The sequence below is a fragment of the Zootoca vivipara genome, chromosome 7 (assembly GCF_963506605.1).
Source record: "Zootoca vivipara chromosome 7, rZooViv1.1, whole genome shotgun sequence".
Classification (NCBI taxonomy): domain Eukaryota; kingdom Metazoa; phylum Chordata; class Lepidosauria; order Squamata; family Lacertidae; genus Zootoca; species Zootoca vivipara.
The window spans coordinates 8,528,993-8,550,107 of NC_083282.1; the positions used below are offsets into that span (position 1 = coordinate 8,528,993).

At 45.7% G+C, this 21,115-nt stretch overlaps 1 protein-coding gene across 2 annotated transcripts in view; it reads left to right on the forward strand.

Moving 5' to 3' along the window:
- The first annotated feature begins 1,737 nt into the window (after positions 1–1,737).
- RXRG (retinoid X receptor gamma) overlaps positions 1,738–21,115 on the forward strand; it is a 95,755-nt gene continuing 76,377 nt past the window's right edge. The window contains exon 1 of one of the 2 annotated variants that reach the window (XM_035123681.2): positions 1,738–1,833. In XM_035123681.2, the coding sequence (XP_034979572.1) occupies positions 1,767–1,833 (67 nt within the window). In that variant the 5' untranslated portion in view covers positions 1,738–1,766. The remainder of the gene's footprint in view (positions 1,834–21,115) is intronic. The other variant, XM_035123682.2, reaches the window with a different exon arrangement.

The following is a 21,115-nucleotide window of genomic DNA, read 5'->3' on the forward strand; positions in this document are numbered from 1 at the left end:
GAAGTGGCTGTCAATCAAACTCAAAGGCACGCCCCATGACTCAGCCTGACTACAGCCCACCCCCTCCCAGATTTCTTTTGGGCTCGGCCGCAACCCCCACTACACTCCATGAGTGTAATGGGCTTTGCCATCTCCTCCAGAACAAGGTTGTGTCGGGTTTTGTTTTGTTTTGTAACGTAAGGAAATGAAGCAAACGGTGGAGTTTGGGCATCCGCAGCCATAGCTTCTCCAACAGCATTTGCTCAAGATATTAGACTTGGTGTTTCCACAGGGATCATTTTATTGGCTCTCTGAATAATCTATTTTTTTAAAAAAAATAAAATAAAAATACTTTACTGTTTAAAATACAAAACATATCATAAATATGACATAAGTACAACATAATTTTTCCTTCTCGTCGAGTTGTATACAGAAAAAATACGAAAAACAAAATACATAATTCAAAATAAATTCTTCTTCGCAATGTGAACTGTATGCCATCCTTGGATTTCACCCTATTTCTTCCCTCTTAGATGCTTCCCGTCCTTCTAATAATACAATAGCAGATTCTTTACTTTCCACGGGCCTGGATTACGATTTTCTTCTTTTCTTTTCTTAGTTTTTTCCTGATCTCACTTCATATTTTCAAACGTTATTCCATATCTGCTAGTATGGAATTATTAGGATAATACATTTTTAAATATTTTTTTGTAAACACTCCATTCTTTGGATACATTTTGTGTTGATGATCCCCTTACTGAGTCAGTAAGTTTTGCCAGTTGTACATATTGTAACATAAGTGTTTGCCACTCCATTACAGTGGGTAAGTTCTCACTCTTCCACTTTCTTGCCACTAATACACCTGGCCGCAGTCATTGCATACAGCAATAAAGATTTTAATTTCTGGTGGTAACATATTTAATAAAAATAGAATCTAGTGGCTCTCTGAAAAATCCAGTGGCTATTTATTTCAGAGGTAGAAGCGGGGGTGGCCTGCCTTCTCTTACCACTTGGGGTGAAAGGGAATTGCCATCTCCTGCCCCCCACCTACGCTACTTATCTCAGTCTCCCCTCCTCTCAGTCTCCTCTTGTTTAGTGTGTCAGTGCCTACACTTTGGAACTCACTGCCAATTGAGATCAAGCACTGTACTCTTTCGGTGCCTGCTAAAAACCATTATTATTTAGACAAGCCTACTCAGCTGCTTAGAAACTTGAAGTAGTTTTAATCTGTTTTAGTATTTTAACTTAAAATAGTAAAAATAAATAAATAAAAGGTCGCTATAACAATTTTTTTTAAAAAACCCAACCCAGGAAATGAAACGTAATTTTAGGGAATATCATAGAGGCTGAATGTATAAAAAGGTATTAAAATGTTAAAAAACACGTTAAAAAAATATATGGAAATTATCTGTAGCTCACCAGCGCCATCTAGTGTCACGTTTGTATAAAGCACTTAAAACATTACATTTGCAGCTGTATAGGTGAGTCCAGAGATTCTAATTAACTCTTTGCCAAAATAATAATATGTTTTACCTAGGAGACAATGCGTTTGTCAGACACTGTCTTTCTTGTGTTAGCATAGAGAGAGGGAGAGAGAAAGAAAGACCCCCAAAGCAGGTATATCCACAAACTATTCCAGGCAGGTCAAGGTCTGAAAGATAAATTTGTAACTTGGATGAGACCTCTGGGGTGTGTAAACATGCCATCATACTCTTTGCCCTTCCGTCAGCGTTGTCTGTCAGAGTGGTTTTGGTCCAACACAACTCTAAAGAAGGGGCAGATTGAAGATGGAGACCCAGCAGCAATACACCTGGATGAGCCACTTCACGACGTTTGACCGGTTTCCTTGTTTCTGTAAGTTCTTCTCACAGTCTTTGAGTTTATGAAAGGTTATGAATAATTCCCCTTTCTGCTGAAGTTTTTGGCAGAGAGAGATACATTTGCAAGGTGACTCGGGGAAAAGGTAGCTGCTTGTGAAAGCAGCCGGAATTAATTCAGGGGGGGGGGGATTTCTTTCCTTCTTTCTTTTTATTGAACTTTGCTTCTTACATACATCCACAAGAAAAAAAAACACAGCCCAATATTTGAACCACAAATAAAGATAACAAAAAACATAAAAACACGTATTAACTAAAAAAAATTTCCTCCGCCAATTACCAATAATTGATATTCTAACTTACCAATCATTAACGTTCTATTCTTTTGAGATGACTCCCGTCCACCTCAATTTGAGTCATACTTTTCCGTAATCAACTGCCTTCTTTAGATGGTTCTCATTTCTTGGTACTATATGATTTAATTATAGTAACTGTTCTGCATTTTGCAAAAATCAATCAAAGCATAATAAAGGTTTTACTTGTGAACAATTATTTTTTTTAAGTAGATTTTATAACACTCCCATTCCTTACTGAACTTTTGGGTTGTTTGATTCCTAATTAATTCTGTCATTTTAGCAAGCTCAATGTATTCAAATAATTTTATCTGCCACTCTTCCTTTGTTGGAACCTCCTCTCCCTTCCATTTTCTGGCAATAAGTACTGCGCAGTCAGGCGGAGCCCCCCCCCCCCCAGTCCCCAGGGCAGCCCCGAGTGGAATAAAGACACAGGACCATGTATTTATGGGATTAAAATGGCCACAACTTTATTAAAATTCAGATGTAGGAAGACCTTGGCACAGGCATTGGGCGTATATCCCTCCCAGCCCCCAGCCGGGGGTGGGGTGATCTTCAGGGTTGTCCAGCATGAGTGGGGGTTGGGCTAACTCTGGAGAACATATGTTCAAGCAGATAGCCCGCCCCCCCGATCGCCGCCGCTGGAAGGGGAGGGCAATAACCAGCCAAGTGGCATCGCCAAATGCCCCCCCCTTGAGGCCCGATTACGGGAACCCTGTTATCGCCGCCGCAATAGGGCGGGGGGTCACCGCCCCCACGCCCCTCCCTTTTATGTAAATGACTAAAGGATTCCGCCCAAGGCCTGCATCGCCAAAGTTGTGACGAATTGCTACGGGAAAGGCGAAACCTGCCAATGCAGGGAAAGTCCTTTCCAGGCCTTTAACAGCGACCAGTCATAGCAGCGCCTGCGTGCGTGTACGCCTGTGGAAGAAAAACCTGAAAAGCAAGAAGCCTGTGGAAGTAAATAACCTGCAAAGCAAGCAGAAAGTTAGGGAGTGGAGGGTGGGAAAGCTCTGAATCCGTCGGCTGCTTCCAAGGAATGGCTCCTCTTCTTTGTGTGCAGGTAAGCCTACCTGATCCTACCTGGCCGATCCCCCTGGCACGCCCCCTTCGGCCGGATTGGTCGGCTAACTGAGTGGGCGGCAACTCCAGCCTCCAGCCTCAGGTAGGCAGTGCCAGCCTCCAAACTTCCAAGACTGCCTCAGGATCCCAGGGGGGGCTGCACCCGACTGCGCAAAATGCGCCTCCCCTTTATGTTGGGGAAGCGGTCATTCTTGCCACTGTTGTGGCATATAAAAATATCCTTCTTTTTTTAAAAAAATTAAAAATCATCTTTATTTAATAACATTAAAATATTACAGAAAAGAGAGAGAGAGAGAAAAGAAATAAGTAGCCCATGACAAAAAACAACAACAAATCAAACACAAATTAAACACACAATATAAAGCAATATAAAACATAAACAACACATAAAAGAACAAAAAAAGATATAAAAACAAAAAATTGACTCCCTATTGTTTGTACATCGCTTCCATTTTAAAATTTTAGCTTAACTTGCTTATCTAAACTGTTACTGTGGTACCTCGCAAGACGAAATTAATTCGTTCCACGAGTCATTTTGTATCGCGCAAATTTCATCTTGCGAAGCACGGTTTCCCATAGGAATGCATTGAAATTTAATTAATGCGTTCCTATGGGCAAAAAAAAAAAAAAAAAAGTGCAAAAAAAGGGCGCCAACTCACCTGCCACGGCCGGAAATTTTAAAGGCTCTGGGGAGGGGGAAGCAGGAGGAGGGCCAGGGAGAGGCTCCCTCCCTCCTTCCCCAGCAGCCAGACCCTCGCGCCCAACCAGACAGACAGCCCGTTCGCGCACAGTCTGCCTGGTTGGCCTGTCCCGTTTGCACTCTTCCGTGCACGGCGGCTTAAGGTGAGAGTGAGTGGAGATCCAGCTGCTGCTCGGCTGCCAGCAGCCATTTCGGTGCGGCGGCGCCAATCACCATGTCCCTGCGGAAGCCGGGTGATGGCGGCGGCGGAAGCGCGAGGCGGGCGGGCTCCCAGGAGGAGGCTCGGCCTGACTTTCTCATCCTCGTGGCGCCCTGCTTCGTCTTGCGAAGTTTTCTATGGCACGGCCATAGAAAACTTCGTCTAGCGAGTCTGCCAAAAAATCGCAAAACGTTTTCGTCTTGCTATTTTTTCGTTGCGTGAGGTGTTCGTCTAGTGAGGCGCCACTGTATTTTAACTTAACTTGCTTATCTAAACTATTAATTACATTGTTTCTATACACTTCCCTGTATATGTTTCCGTTTAAGCAAATCACCAATTCGATATTTATACCTTCTTTAATCAGATAATCCTCAACATATTTCCATTCGGCTTTTCATTTCTGCTTAGCGATTACATTACATTACATTAATCGCATAGAAATATAGAAATATCCTTCTTTTCTTTTATGTGATGTTAGTAAACCCAAGAGAAATGCTTCCAGCTTTTTAACAAATGTGTGTGTGTGTGTGTGTGTGTGTATGTATTTCAATTCTTCATAGATACTGTCCCCAAAGTTTCTGATTTTCTTACATTCCCACCACTTATGCAACATTGTCATGGGGAAAATATCAATCAAATGTTCCCAGTTTGAATTTGTTTGCAAAAATTTCTAATCTTCCTAATTTGATTTTGTACCGACTGTTTGTTGGATATAGTAATAGCAGGTGGGAAACAGGATATGAAAGTACCAAGTCTGGCCATCTGATCTGTACAAATTTTGCTTTAAGGTAAGTCGTCAACGAGAATGGAAAGTTAGGGTTTCAAAAAAGTACCTCCCAAAACGTAAACGGAGGAGTGTCAACTTTTTCCAAAACTGAAATACTTTAATTTTACTGCATCTCAAAATCAAACCCTTTGCAGATTTAAGGTGAGTTGCTATATTATTGTGGGATGGTCATCAGGGAAACATCTAGAAAAATAGGGCAGGTTATATGTACTGGCAGTTCTCTGCTCATTTAACAAAGGAAATTCAACATTCCAAGCCTCAAAATCAGGGACAGGAAGGCTGGAGTGAGACTTCTGTTTTTATTCCTTATTATCAGTATTACTGTATGTTAGTATCCAGTCCACCTTTTTACTAAGGAGCCCAAGGCAGCACCCATGAGTCTCCTTTCCCCCGTGTTATCCTCCTAACCACCTGGATGAGGTAGGTTAGGGAGATGGATACTTAATAATAATATTAATTAATTAATTAATTAATTAATTAATTTCCTGCCCATCTGGCTGGGTTTCCCCAGCCACTCTGGGCGGCTTCCAGCAAAAGGTTAAAATATAATAATTCATCAAATATTAAAAGCTTCCCTAAACAGGGCTGCCTTCAGATGTCTTCTAAAAGTCTGGTAGTTGTTTTTCTCTTTGACATCTGTTGGGAGGGCGTTCCACAGGGCGGGTGCCACTACCGAGAAGACCCTCTGCCTGGTTCCCTGTAACTTGGCTTCTCGCAGCGCGGGAACCGCCAGAAGGCCCTCAGCACTGGACCTCAGTGTCTGGGCTGAAAGATGGGGGTGGAGATGCTCCTTCAGGTATACTGGACCGAGGCCATTTAGGGCTTTAAAGGTCAGCACCAACACTTTGAATTGTGCTCGGAAACGTACTGGGAGCCAATGCAGGTCTTTCAAGACCGGTGTTATGTGGTCTCAGTGACTCCCAGTCACCAGTCTAGCTGCTGCATTCTGGATTAGTTGCAGTTTCTGGGTCACCTTCAAAGGTAGCCCCACGTAGAGCGCATTGCAGTGGTCCAAGACCCATACTGATGGGTCCAAGGTGGCAAAGTGATCTTCAACCCAAATTTACAGGGGGAAAGCATGAAGACTGGTGCTGTTTGAGAGTAATGGCATGTAGACAAATGCAATTTAAATGGGAACGCCAACAGCTGCAGAAACACAATATGCTCCAGTGTGGCAAAGCTCCATGGCACTGGGGATCTCTGTAGATCAGTGATGGGCAACCTTTTGAGCTTGGTGTGTCAAAATTCGCCAAAAAACTGAGCATAACTCGGGTGGTGTGTCACTCCAAGAACAAAAACCGTAATTTTGCGATATTTATAGTTTAAATAACAAAAATGTATAATTGTAATATATAACTGTACTTAATAAACCAAAAACTAATTATTTAATCAAACGAAACCAAAAACTCCTTATTTATCACAAAGTGCCCAGAGTTGGAGGTTTTTTTGGGGTGTGTGTGTGCAAAAGTTGTTTTGCTTTTGGGGGGTGCCCCAAAGTTGCTGTGCTTTTGGGGGGGGGAAGAGAACAGAAATAAATGACGAATAATACCTTCTCTGGAACTAACACGCAGCACCGGCATAGTCTGCCAAAGCGCAAAAACCCCAGCACAGAACGGGTTAAAAACGAACGCTGTTACACCCAGTCATCGTCTGCCAAAGCGCCAGAAAAACAGCACAGAAAGGGTTAAAAACAATATCTGGCTACCAGCAACAACAACAACAAAAAAAAAACAGCACGAATGGGCCAATGGGGCGCGTGCCAGAAGTGAGGGCTCTGCGTGTCACGTCTGACACGCGTGTCATAGGTTCGCCATCACTGCTGTAGATGAAAAAGCAGTCATAGAATGCTCAGCTTGAACATTTTTATATGCTGGTGTTGCTAAGTGTGAGACCATCCCAGCCCCTAATGTTGTCCTGCCATGACCAGATTCTCACACTGCGTTTATGGAGCACGTTGTTGTTCTTTAAGCTGCTGTTTGGACAAAGCCTAAAAAACACTACATAGCCGTAACCCCAAACGAACAACTGAGAGTTAACCTGACATTTAGATCTGGAGCACAAATCCCCCTTTGTCAATAAAACCGTGTCTTTTCAAGACTGACTTTTATCAGATAACCTTTCCCCATAATTTTAAGTTGTGCTCACTTCGCCATCTGCAGGTCTAAAGATTTGTTTAACTCATGGGTAGGCAAACTAAGGCCCGGGGGCTGGATCCGGCCCAGTGGCCTTCTAAATCCGGCCCGCGGACAGTCCGGGAATCAGCATGTTTTTACATGAGTAGAATGGGCCCTTTTATTTAAAATGCATCTCTGGGTTATTTGTGGGGCCTGCCTGATGTTTTTACATGAGTAGAATGTGTCCTTTTATTTAAATTGCACCTCTGGGTTTTTTGTGGGAATTTGTTTGTTTGTTTTTTCCAAAATATAGTCTGGCCCCCCACAAGGTCTGAGGGACAGTGGACCAGCCCCCTGCTGAAAATGTTTGCTGACCCCTGGTTTAACTGGTAGATATTTATTTGTGTTTCTGTGAATTTTTTGTTTTTTGTTTACTGCTGAAGATGGAGTAGAATTGGATATACCCTGTTGAGACTGACTGATATGCCTTGTTTATTGTCCGAGAGCCCAGTCATGTTTAAAAACACTGCAAGGACAAAATCAAACTAAGTGGCTTAACCAAGAGATGAGAAGCAAAATAGATCAGATGTACTCTTGAGGAGGAAAGGAGACTGCAGAGATGCTGAATGAAGTCTTTGTAACTGGATCACTGGAAGCAGGCTGCGTGTGAGGGACACAGAACAGAGGGGATCCATCTGCTCAGGCAAGGCATGTTCTGGAGGAGGTTGTCATGGAGGACCAGGTTTGTAGTTTGGAGGTGCTCATTGCTCAGGGCTCAAACAACCTCTGTGGCGTGGAACATCTTCTATCAGCTTTTCAGCTGGTGCCCTCCCAGTTGCCCAGTCCCAGGTGCGCAGGAGGGCGGAGCTGGCTGGCCGCCTCAGCATCTCACTGGCTCCGTTGCCCCCGAACTCGTGGCGCAGAGCAGAAGAGCCCACTGCGGCGCTCTGACCAATGGGCGGGCTCTTCCCTGGACTCAACTCTTGGGCCCAAGACTCTTGGCCTGGCGCCCCTGAGAGCCTGGCGCCCGGGTGCCCTGCACCCCTAGCACCTATGGGTAAGACGGCCCTGCTCCCAGTCCATTTCTGTGCCCAGTTCAAAGTGCTGGTTCTGACCTTTAAAGCCCTTTACAACTCTGATGTATCTGAAGGAACACATTTTCTCTCGTGTACCTCCCTGACCCTTGAGGCTGTCATCTGACAATCTTCTCTGAGTGCCCTTGCGAAGTGGGGTACAAATCATGAGAGAAAGGGTCTTTCCAGCAGTGGCCCCTCCATTGTTGAATGTTCTCCTATGAAAGACCCATGTGACACCATGGGGAAAGATGCTGACAAGTTCAACAGGAAGGAAGGAAGGAAGGAAGGAAGGAAGGAAGGAAGGAAGGAAGGAAGGAAGGAAGGAAGGAAGGAAGGAAGGAAGGAAGGAAGGGGCTAAAATGGCAGACATTTCAATCCATCAATCCCTGGAAATGTTGGCTTCAAACCATTCCAGAGATAATTGTTAATGAGCTCATGTATTCCCCAATTACTATGACTCTAATAGCAGCCACACAGGGATTGTGAAAGGGTAAATGATAAAAAGAAAATATTATTATCTCCCCAGTTATACAACTATATTTTAATCAAAAAATTTCAAGACGGCTATTTTGCCTGCAGCTTGATGTTCTCTCTGTAAACGATGCATCTCCAGCAGCAGCAAAATAGTTAAATCCAGATTCAAATGGCCAGATAAATCAATATAACTGTTATGCAAAAATTAATTATCACAGAGACATTTGTGTAAGTTCCTTCCAGTAACAAACTGTGAAATAAATGAAGCTATTTCTGAATCTAGATTAACTAGATTAATTCTCCTACCACCATCCAGGAAAACTGTCCAGAAAGGGAACTGTAGTTAATAAATCTCTGCTTAGGAAGCAACTAAGGGGGTGAGTGGGTGCAAAGGTCCAAATGCTGATTGAAATAGCTCTTAAATCCAGCTCTTTCTTAGTAGTTGTTCTCTGCTGTGCTTGGCATTTAGCTTTCTTCCTGAACGACAACCGGGTGCATGGCTGATTTAGCTCTGCTCTGCCACTTCTCCTCTTTCCGATTATCCATTCATCTCTTCGTTCACTTCTAATTACAGTATAGTGCTGTATTTGTTCCTCCTGCTTTTGTTGCTCTTGTTAGTTTAGCTGGGCAATGTAGTTCAGCCAATTGTTAAACCCATCCATGAGGCCACAGTGAAGGGCAGATGCACAGAAGCTGGCGAGCTGTGGACGCACTGGCTGAAATCAAACCGTAGTGTTCGAAGCTGTGGCACAGTACAGCCATTGTAGCTTCAGTGGGTACAACTCTGTTGTTGTTGTTGTTGTTGTTGTTGTTGTTGTTGTTGTTGTTGTTGTTGCTGCTGTTGCTGTTGTTGTTGTCCTACTATCATCTCTGGTCAGGCAGGTTTGCACAGTCAGGCGGAGTCCCCCCCCCCAGTCCCCAGGGCAGCCCCAAGTGGAATAATGACACAAGACCACGTTTTATGGGATTTAAATTGACCACAACTTTATTAAAATTCAGATGTAGGAATACCTTGGCGCAGGCATTGGGCATATATCCCTCCCAGCCCCCAGTCGGGGGTGGGGTAATCTTCAGGGTTGTCCAGCATGTGTGGGGGTTGGGCTAACTCTGGAGAACATATGTTCAAGCAGATAGCCTGCCACCCTCGATCGCCGCCGCTGGAAGGGGAGGGCAATAACAGCCAATTGGCATCGCCAAATGCCCCCCCTTGTGCCCCATTTACGGGAACCCTGTTATCGCCGCCGCAATAGGGCAGGGGGTCACCGCCCCCACGCCCCTCCCTTTTATGTAAATGACTAAAGGATTCCGCCCAAGGCCTGCATCGCCAAAGTTGTGGCGAATTGCTACGGGAAAGGCGAAACCTGCCAATGCAGGGAAACTCCTTTCCAGCCCTTTAACAGCAGCCGGTCGTAGCAGCGCCTGCGTGCGTGTACGCCTGTGGAAGTAAAACCTGTAAAGCAAGCAGCCTGTGGAAGTAATAACCTGTAAATCAAGCATAAAATTAGGGAGTGGAGGGTGGGAAAGCTCTGAATCCATCGGCTGCTTCCCAGGAATGGCTCCTCTTTTTTGTGTGCAGGTAAGCCTACCTGAATCTACCTGGCCAATCCCCTTGGCACACCTCCCCTTGGCTGGATTGGTCGGCTAACTGAGTGGGCGGCGACTGCAGCCTCCAGCCTCAGGTAGGCAGTGCCAGCCTCCAATATCCAGAACTGCCTCAGGGATCCCAGGGGGGGCTGCACGCGACTGCGCAAAATGCGCCTCCCCTTTATGTTGGGGAAACGGTCATTATGCAATCCTCTAAAAGCCTGTGGATTGCTCTTTGGTCAACTCAGTGTTATAAAGTGCCAAGGCAAAAAAGAAAGAAAGAAAGTTGCTCAGACATGAACCTGGAAAGTCTGAACCTGTACCTAGAAATGCGGAGGAAAGGCAAGTGTGGATGAGCCCTCCAAGGAGGTTCAAAGTCTTTGCTCTGCCTTGTTTCCTGCTGTGGAAGGTCATCATATTTCAGCTAGCATTTTGTGAACGTTGGCTGAGTTTGTATAAAACAGGAGTGTCTCTTAGATTTGTGCCTTGCTGAAAGCACCTGTAGCAAAAATCCAACCGGAGCCTACATAAGGGACACCAGAGTTCACATGAGGTTCCGCTGTCTTTCTTTGGTGACCTTTCTTTCTCGGTGACATTCTGAGTTGTTCTCGGAGCCCAGGCGGGATGACTGAGTGCTGCTTCTGCAGCAAGAGAGGCCAGCTTCCTTTCCTTTGCGTAACCGAGGGTGATATGATGGCAGTGTCATTTCTGCCAATAACCATCTCCGCAGACGTCTCTAATGCTGGACGACACTTCCTTACCTGTGTGTCTTCATTCAGACACGGTCCAACTCACAGCCACTTGCATATTGATTGCAGCAATTGACCTTTCCTTACTTATTGCTCTCTACAGAAATGGGAAGAATGGGCACTCAACAGAAACATCTCTCCATTATTTTCTATTAGGAGAAGAGTATAAAAATGATCTGGAATCACTGGCCCCGTTAAGATATAACAGCAAACAATGGTTCTCTGGTGTTGAATGAGGTGCAGAACGCCTTGCAGGACCAGGCATCAGGTTCTCCTAACCCAACCCATGCAAAAAAGAGACCAGTGAGGTTGTTTTTTGGGTCAAAACAGGCCACAACTTTATTGAATACAGATGAAAGAGGTTTGGCTTGGGCATGGGGCAATACTTCCGGCCCACTGGAAGTGATGCGTGGTCAATCCAGGTGGGGGTTCCTAAGACTTACATCAAATAATAGGAACAAAAAATAAAATAAAATTCCTTCCAGTAGCACCTTAGAGACCAACTAAGTTTGTCATTGGTATGAGCTTTCGTGTGCATGCACACTTCTTCAGATACACTGAAACAGAAGTCACCAGACCCTTATGTATAGGTCAGAGGGTGGGGAGGGGTATTACTCAGAAGGGTGGTAGGAATGGGTGATTGGGTGATAGGAATGGTGAACCTGTTGACGACTGTTAACGACTGCAATTGGTCTTGCAGGAAAAAGCAAGGGGTGAGATAGCTAAAGAAAGCTTTATCATGTATAATGAGATAAGAATCCAATGTCCTTATTCAGACCAGGTCTCTCCATGGTTTTAAGCTTGGTAATGAGTTGCAATTCAGCAACTTCTCTTTCCAGTCGGTTTCTGAAATTTTTCTGTAATAAGACTGCTACTTTGAGATCTTGTATAGATTGTCCTGGGAGATTGAAGTGCATGCACACGAAAGCCCATACCTATGACAAACATAGTTGGTCTCTAAGGTGCTACTGGAAGGATTTTTTTTTATTTTTTGTTTCGACTACGTCAGACCAACACGGCTACCTACCTGTATCAAATAATAGGGTGACCTCCCTCAGGGACCACCGTCTGAGGGAGTGCCTTCAGCCCTGCCCACCCCAGACATGTGGACATGGCCACTCTCCCTGGATCCCTTTAACGGGATACCCCAGAGTTTGGAGGGGCAGATGGAGACTACAACCACCCTTCCATCCAAAACAAAGGATTGCCCCTATGCCCAACCAGCTGTGACGATTGCTATGAGGTAGGCAAAACCACCGGGTCACAGTGCCAATTAGCCCAGTGGGCAAATTCCCACCCGGCCCCCTTAAGGAACAGCAAAGTCATTGACTATCAGCTTAAACCGAGGGTTGGTGGGCAGGGGGGAAAACCCGGTGAAGGAACGAACAGGTAGTGCCCCAGGTATGGGCTGCTTAAATGGGCAAGGGGTGGATCTGAGGGAAGCCTACCTGCTCTGTCAGTGACGCCCCCTGGCGCAGCCCAAGTCCCCAGCTGGATCCCCATTAGCCAAAGCTGGGTGCAGACCAGGATCCAGTTCCTGATAGGCGGAGGGGGCTTAAGCCCCCCCCCCTATCAGGAAGGGCACTGCTGTTCCAGTTCCCTTGTTGGGGCCCTGGTGAAACCTTTGACGTCCTGCAATGCTGCGGCAACAAAAGGGGTGAGTGGACGGGCTTGAATCCTTCCCAGCTCCTCTCTTCTTGGGTACACTAGAGGAGGGCATCAGAAGCATCCACTTCCAGTTTTTAAGCTAACCACAGTTGTCAAGCCATAGTTTGCAAAGCTATTTCTGATTCTAGTTTGCCCGTAAATTGGAAATCATGGTTTGTCAGTCCAAATACCATGCTGAACCATAGCTGACCGTGGTGTGACATCTGAACTGAGCCACTAGGGCACATATTATGATCAAATCTGCAAACAACGTAGAAAATAACCCCCTAAAATCCTATTAAATGGAAGAGCACCAAAGTTCCAATGCGATGTTGGCCAACCTCATTTGCCTTATGGTACCTGAGTGGGTTCATGGACCAGTTCCAGGTGCTCTAGGAGGAAACTGATTTTTGATCTATTTCAGTTGTGGTTTAGGCCTGGTTTTGGTAAGGAAACTGCTTTGGTTACCCTGTAGGATGACCCCTGTCGGGAGAAAGACAGGAGACATGTGTCCCAGCTAATTCTCCTCAACTTCTCATTGGCTTTTGAGACCATCAACCATGGTATCCTTCTGGAGCAGCTGTCCAAGTTGGGTGTGGATGACACTGGTTTGTAGTGGTTCTGCTCCTACTTGGATGGTTCTTCCCAGATTGAGTGTTTTTCAGCCCTGTGGAGCTTTCAATGTGGGTTCAATTCTATCCCCTATGCTGTTTGACATCTACATGAAACCACCGATTGGGGTCCTACCTGGAGGGACGTTTCCAGAGGGTGATGCTTCGAGAGTGCTATATAGCCATTTTGACTCTCCCAATGACCTCAGATATATGCATGCACACGAAAGCTCATACCTATGACAAACTTAGTTGGTCTCTAAGGTGCTACTGGAAGGATTTTTTTTATTTTGTTTTGACTACGGCAGACCAACAGAAAAGCAATGACAAACCTAGACAGCATCTTAAAAAGCAGAGACATCACCTTGCCTACAAAGGTCCGTATAGTTAAAGCTATGGTTTTCCCAGTACTGTAGTGATGTATGGAAGTGAGAGCTGGACCATAAAGAAGGCTGATCGCCGAAGAATTTATGCTTTTGAATTATGGTGCTGGAGGAGACTCTTGAGAGTCCCATGGACTGCAAGAAGATCAAACCTATCCATTCTGAAGGAAATCAGCCCTGAGTGATCACTGGAAGGACACATCGTGAAGCTGAGGCTCCAATACTTTGGCCACCTCATGAGAAGAGAAGACTCCCTGGAAAAGACCCTGATGTTGGGAAAGATTGAGGGCACTAGGAGAAGGGGACGACAGAGGATGAGATGGTTGGACAGTGTTCTCGAAGCTACGAACATGAGTTTGACCAAACTGCGAGAGGCAGTGGAAAACAGGAGTGCCTGGCGTGCTCTGGTCCCAGACCAACATGGCTACCTACCTGTAACTATTCCTCTGCAGTAAGGGAGGCAAATGGAGAAAGCCTTCCCATTGTCTTTTCCCTTACAAATCCTATCTTAAGGGCTTCTTTGTGCATGAATAGGGTGAGCCTGTGACCTGGATTCAGGAACTAAAGTATGAACCATCACAAAAGAATGGCCAGGCTGCCCAGGTAATGCAACCAGTGATCATTATCATGTATCCTGGCAGACAGGATTTCTGCTGTAGACCTGCCTCCTGTGATGTATGCATGATGATTTTGGGGTGGTCTTTTGCTAAGAGGATTGGGAAATGTCCAAAGTCTTTAAAGGTTCCTGCACACTTTTGTCCAGGGTTCTCCCTCCCTTGGAAGGAGGGGAGTGAACTCTGTTGCAACAGAAAAATAAATACCTGCCTTGCTTTCCGCTGGATCCTGCCTCCATCCATTCTTCTCTGACCGATCATGGACTTAGGGGACTCAGAGCCCCATGGGGAGTTGGGCAGCAAAAGCCAAACCCCAATTTTTACATCAATACCATGGTTGATGGTATCAAAAGCCACTGAGAGGTCAAGGAGAATGAACAGGAACACATTTTCCCCGTGTCTCTGTACTGCTGTTTAGAACAGTTTATGGCAGTTCCATGGTTGAACATTGTCCAAAACCTTGCTCTGGCCTTGATACTTATCTGGCCAAAGGACCCTGCCTTTTACGCCTGGGTTGTGATATTTCCCATGCCCATGCCTCGAAGAGGTTCACCCATCCCATGACCCCCTCCGAAAGCCAGGAAGTGGAGGCCTTTCCCCCCCAGAGATCTCACTTGGCTATTTTCTCCTCTTCTTCCACCCCCCCCCCCCGGGAAAGTTTGCCACACGCTTTTCCATTACATGCCTGTTCATGACCTTTCCGCTCCAACAAGAAAGAGTTAGCAAAGCACATAGGCTCCGATTCTTCTGCTAGCACAAAAGATGGGATTGTTGGCAGCCCTGTGGCACAGAAAACATCTATTTGACTCAACTTTCCCTGTTTGGGCTCTGAATGTGTTTTCTGCCCGAGGGTATATCTCAGCATTATAGTGGCCCTCTATGAGGAGGGGGAAATGCCTTGTTCTGTCACAGGCTAGGACTATGTCAATGTGCAGGGCAGTCTCTGGCAATAGATGGGATCATTTTCGGAACAAGCGTCCCTCACACGGGGCTGGAGAGCAAAACAGGGAGTGGGTTAAGGGGACAAGAAGCCTGGCACGAAGGACTGTTTGATGAGTCAGAGAAAACCAAGATGGCCACACTCCCTTTCCTCAGTGGCATGAGCCAAAAGAACGGAAAGGGTGGCACACCAGTCTCCAGAAAGAGCTTTCAGATGTCAAGGAGATACAGAATTACACAACTTTTAGAAGACATCTGTATCGGGAGGTTTTTATTGCTTGATGTTTTTATTATGTTTTTAGATGCAATGTGGACCTTGCAAGGTGGCTGGGGAGACCTGGCCGGATGGGCAGGGTATAAATGGTAGAATTATTGCTATTATTATTATTATTATTATTATTATTATTATTATTATTATTATTTCAGATAAATTTGGGATGAATGGTGAAAAGGGGGACCCAGACTACCTAGCCTTTCATCTCACGTTGCTACCTGCATTTTGTGACAATGACAGCAATGTCCCTCTAGACCAGGGGTTGGCAAAGTTTTTGTGGCTTGGGCCGGTCCCGCATGCGCAAACACTATTTCTGGCACTCCGCGGAGCAGGCGTGCGCAGCTTCCCATTGGCTGCAGGAGCCAGCCAGTGTTGCGGGAGGTGGTCCCCGCTCTGCTCTGCGCCGGTTTAGCGCGGTGTACGGGAGCCGACCAAGTGGGCGGCGGGGGTCCCTGAGTGGGTGGCGTGGGGTCCATGGGCAGGTTAAACTACAACTAATCCAGAATGCGGCAGCTAGACTGGTGACTGGGAGCGGCCGCGAAGACCACATAACACCGGTCTTGAAAGACCTACATTGGCTCCCAGTATGTTTCCGAGCACAATTCAAAGTGTTGGTGCTGACCTTTAAAGCCCTAAACGGCCTCGGTCCAGTATACCTGAAGGAGCGTCTCCACCCCCATCGCTCTGCCAGGACACTGAGGCCCAGCACCGAGGGCCTTCTGGCGGTTCCCTCATTGCGAGAAGCCAAGTTGCAGGGAACTAGACAGAGGGCTTTCTCGGTGGTGGCGCCCGCCCTGTGGAACGCCCTCCCATCAGATATCAAAGAGAAAAACAACTACCAGAATTTTAGAAGACATCTGAAGGCAGCCCTGCTCAGGGAGGCTTTTAATGTTTAATAGATTACTGTGTTTTATTTTTTTGTTGGAAGCCGCCCAGAGTGGCTGGGGAAACCCAGCCAGATGGGCGGGGTATAAATAATAAATTATTATTATTATTCTTATTATTATTATTATTATTATTATTATTAAATGACCCCCATGGGCCGCTTGTGGCCCATGGGCCTTAGGTTGCTGACCCCTGCTCTAGACAGCTGCCATTCTTTTGACCAGATGAACAACACAAACATCCCACAGAGGAGGAGTTTTGGGGTGTGGGTGTGGAATGGCAACTGCTAACTTGTGACCACAGAGAAAAGTGTGGGTGCTGCCTCCTCCTTTAAAAATCACCCAGACACTTCCGTTTTCATTGCCTGTGGTTGAGTCAGTTAAGGGGAGGAGCGTTTTGATCCCGAGCATTTTCAGGTTTGTAAATTGATTATTGTGCACTCTGCTCCCATTGTTTTAACTGCTTGCATTTGTTTGATTATTTTAGTACACTTAGTATATTTATTTCCTGATCTCGTTAGCTTGAGCTGTCCAGGGCTGGGCCGCCTACGAGGTGGGCTGAGGCAGCTGCCTCAGGTGGCAGAATCTAAAGGGATGGGTTTCCTGCCTGCCCAATCACAGCAGGGAACTGTGGAAGCATCTTCCAGCAAAATCTTGTGAGAGCCCCTGTGAAATCTCACAAGAGCAGTTTGACAGCAGAACAGGCTCCTTCCTGAGGTGGTGGACTCTCCTTCCTTCGAGGTTTTAAAGCAGAGGTTGGATAGCCACCTGTCTTGGTTGCTTTCGTTGAAATTCCTGCATTGCAGCGGGTTGGACTAGATGACCCTTGGGTACCTTCCAACTCTATAATTCTATGCAGGATTATTTGGCATCTGTAGAAGTGCCAGATATACTCAGGGCCGGGTTTAGGTCTGATGAGGCCCTAAGCTACTGAAGGTAATGGGGCCCTTTATATGTCCAGCTGTCCTTTGTCAACAACAAATTGGTTTTTTTTTGGTGTCGAATACATGCTATATGGTAATTTATGGACCTAATAGGTATCTAAAGCCATTTGCACCTTATGAGCAAACCAGTGATATTTTAGCAAGCTAGCAGGCGGGGCCCATTACTTACATCATAGGAGCCTACACAACACAAAACACTGCTGCTATATGTAGGTTTTATTTTATTTGCTTTTTATCTTATATTTTAGAAATGTACATCCAGTTGTTTTTTTCCTTTAATTTTTTTTGGGGGCCCCCAAGAGAGTGGGGCCCTAAGCTATAGCTTGTTTAGCTTATGCATAAACCTGGCACTAGATATACTGGTCCCAAACCATTTAAGGCTTTACAGGTAGCAAACAACAACTTTCCAAGCCAACTGGTAACCAATGCATATTGAACAATATTAAAACCTAGATTCTAAATTTAGCATTTAAAGGCAACGTCTTACCATCTTTTGCTTTAAGTTGGTGTGCCTGTGTGTGTATAATTTTCAGTAAAGATTTTCTTTGGTTACAAAAGTACGTGCATTGCCTGTCTCTTTTTGATATGCTTAGCAGGCTGCCAGCATTGGATAGCTCTGCCTGTTGATTTGTGCTGTCCGTGTACGATAGAAAGAAGAAAAATCACATACAGTGGAACCTCGGCTGTCAAGCCAAACAATTTGGAACCCGAACAGCGGCAACCCGGAAGAGAATGCTTCTGTTTTCGAACGCGCCTCGGAGGTCGAACGGCTTCCAAGACGCGTTTCTCCATTTTTTAAAAAGGAATTTGCTGACTGGCAATTGCACCTCGGTTGTTGAACATTTCGGAAGTCGAACCGTCTTCCGGAACGGATTACATTAGACAACCGTGGTTCCACTGTATGTATTAGCTGGATTCTGTGTTATCAGGTTTTGTGGTAAATATAATAGTAAGATAACTATAAGGACAGCAGGGAGTGACTACAATTTGAAAAAAAAATTATGAAGGAAAAAGGTATCTTTTCTAGTTGTTTCAAATACCTGTGGAGATTCAAGTAAAAAGTTGGCTAGCGCAGATAAACCTTGCAGCCATGGCTTCTGAGTCAAAATTGCCTTATAGCACCACCTGTGTCATTTATCATGGAGATAATTTGCTGGAAATAATAGGCAGCTGCACACACAATGGGGCAAATCTGCTGGAGGTTCTTAGGCAGGTATAAGACGACTCAGTGACACAACTCATTAGCTCCCTGGGGATTCATTAGGGAGTTAGTATTCTAACCAAAGGTCCCCTAAGGTTTAAAGAACCTCTGAATTATCCGGCTGTCTTTCCTGACGGAATGGATGCATTTTGCAAGGTAGGAATTTCCCTACATCTTCATGGAATCTTGCTTTGTTGATGTGCTTATAGAAAGGAAGGGACTTTGCTCTGAACGGTGGTGGGGAGTCGAGCAGATGCTGTATTATTTTCTGAAAGCAGGATGTGTTTTAGCAGATGGGGACTCTGGGAGAAGCAGACTCCTCCGTTTACAGGTACTCTCAGGGTGCCCTTGGTTTAACATGCAGCACTTGGTAATTGAATTAGCTCCTGGGGTTTCTGGTGCTAATTTCATTAATTTCTTTCCGAGCAGGTATCTCTTTAACACCCATGTCCTAAACACATTCAATAGACGGAAGGAGGCTTCCTTGAAATCAAACTTGGAAGCACAAATAAACGCCAGACCCTGCTTGCTACTACACCAGGTCCTGTAGCATATGGGCATCTAGAATATCTCTGCTCTTTTCTGTAGGTTCCAGGATATTTTTAATTAATACATCCCCCCTTGCATACCTAGGACTTGGAATGGGTGATATAGGGTGTGTACTATATTGTCGGCATAGCTATCAAGTTTTCCCTTTTCTCGCGAGGAAGCCTATTCAGCATAAGGGAATTTCCCTTTTAAAAAGGGAGAAATTGACAGCTATGTTTATTGGCTTAAAACACAGCTAGGTCGTTCTTTTCCTCAATTCTGATGGAAGCTGTTTTGGGGCGAGATGTATCAGAATACAGTACAGGCAGCAAGCGATTTGCATGGGGGTTACGTTCCGGACCCCTGCACGTGTTGGCGGGGAGCATGTAAGGCCCCTTTCCGCTCTCTTTCTGCCCCCACTCTTACCCAATTCCACCCCTTTTGTGACGTTTTTGTGACGTTTTCAGATCCCTTCTGGGTTCCACGGGATGCTTGTGTTTGCGGTTTTGCACATATCAGATGTGCCTTATACGGTCACTGCCTGTATTTCATAAGAAATGACAGGATAGAAACAGGTTACAGGTAGGTAGCCGTGTTGGTCTGGATCGAAGTAAAATAAAAAAAATTCCTTCAGTAGCACCTTAAAGACCAACTAAGTTTTTATTTTGGTATGAGCTTTCGTGTGCATGCACACGAAAGCTCATACCAAAATAAAAACTTAGTTGGTCTTTAAGGTGCTACTGAAGGAATTTTTTTTAGGATAGAAACAGGAAAGCTATGGATTGTGGCTAACCATATAACACCAGTACTGAAAGACCTACATTGGCTCCCAATACATTTCTGGGCACAATTCAAAGTGTTGGTGTTGACCTTTAAAGCCCTAAATGGCCTCGGCTCAGTATAACTGAAGGAGCGTCTCCACCCCACTGAGGTCCAGCTCTGAGGGCCTCCTGGCAGTTCACTCACTGCGAGAAGTGAGGTTACAGGGAACCAGGCAGAGGGCCTTCTCGGTAGTGGCCCCCGCCCTATGGAACGCCCTCCCATCGCACCGAGGGCCTTCTGGCAGTTCCCTCACTGCGAGAAGCAAAGCTACAGGAAACCAGGCGGAGGGTCTTCTCAGTAGTGGCACCCGCCCTGTGAAATGCCCTCCCATCAGAGATCAGAGAGATAAACAGCTACCTGACATTTAGAAAATACCTAAAGGCAGCCCTCTTTAGGGAAGTTTTCAATCTGTGATATTTTAATGTATTTTAATGTGTGTTGGAAGCCGCCCAGAGTGGCCGGGGGGGGGGACCCTGACAGATGGGCGATGTAAGGGGAAGAGAGTATAGAGAACCTCCCCCTCTCATCAGGAGCAGCTCCTCCCCAAGCAGCCATGGAAGCGCAGGGTCTGAAGGAGCTAGTCAGGAAGCAGAGAGAGAGAGAGCCAGGGCTCCGGCAGGATGGAAGAGCCCCTGCTCCACAGGCGGGAAGAGAGAGAGACGGAAAGGGGGGAAGAGGGAAAAGACAGAGGGTAGACCTTTTCCCCCGGCACCGGAATTAAGGAGGAGGAGAAGAGGGAGGAGATTCGCTGTCCCCAGGCTCTTATGTTGGTCTAAGGGGCGAAAAGGGGCAGTGCCGGATTCAGACACGGAATAAGCGGACATGAAACCGACAGCTCATCACACTGTAAATAACGTGCTCCAATAAAGACTTTGAAAGACAAGTATGTGGAGAGGCGTTACTCAGGAGTAGCCGTAATAACCTCTGACAGGCGAGGTATAAATAAAGAAATAAATAATAATTATATGGAGTAAATGGGAGTGTGGGGGCTTGGAGACATATTCTACAACCCCAAATAACATCTACTTGACCCATTTTCCTCATTGGACTCTTAATCTGCATACTAGATTTGAAATCTGTGTTCCACACAGCACTCTCCTCTAGATCCCTTACTCCTCCCTGGGAGACCTCTGGGCCTTCATTACGTCCACCAAGCTGCCTTTATTACTTTGAGTTATCGCCGGTTCCTAGCTGCTATGCGTTTATGCTCAGTTACTGAAAAGCAGTGCGAGGGCAGGACAGTGGTCCGAGGTGGCAGATCAGATGGCGGCAATGGAAGAAGTAGCCTCTCAAAGCTTTAGTTTTGATAACTCTGTAGAAGTTATTTATGATTTGCTAATCGTTTTAGAATAT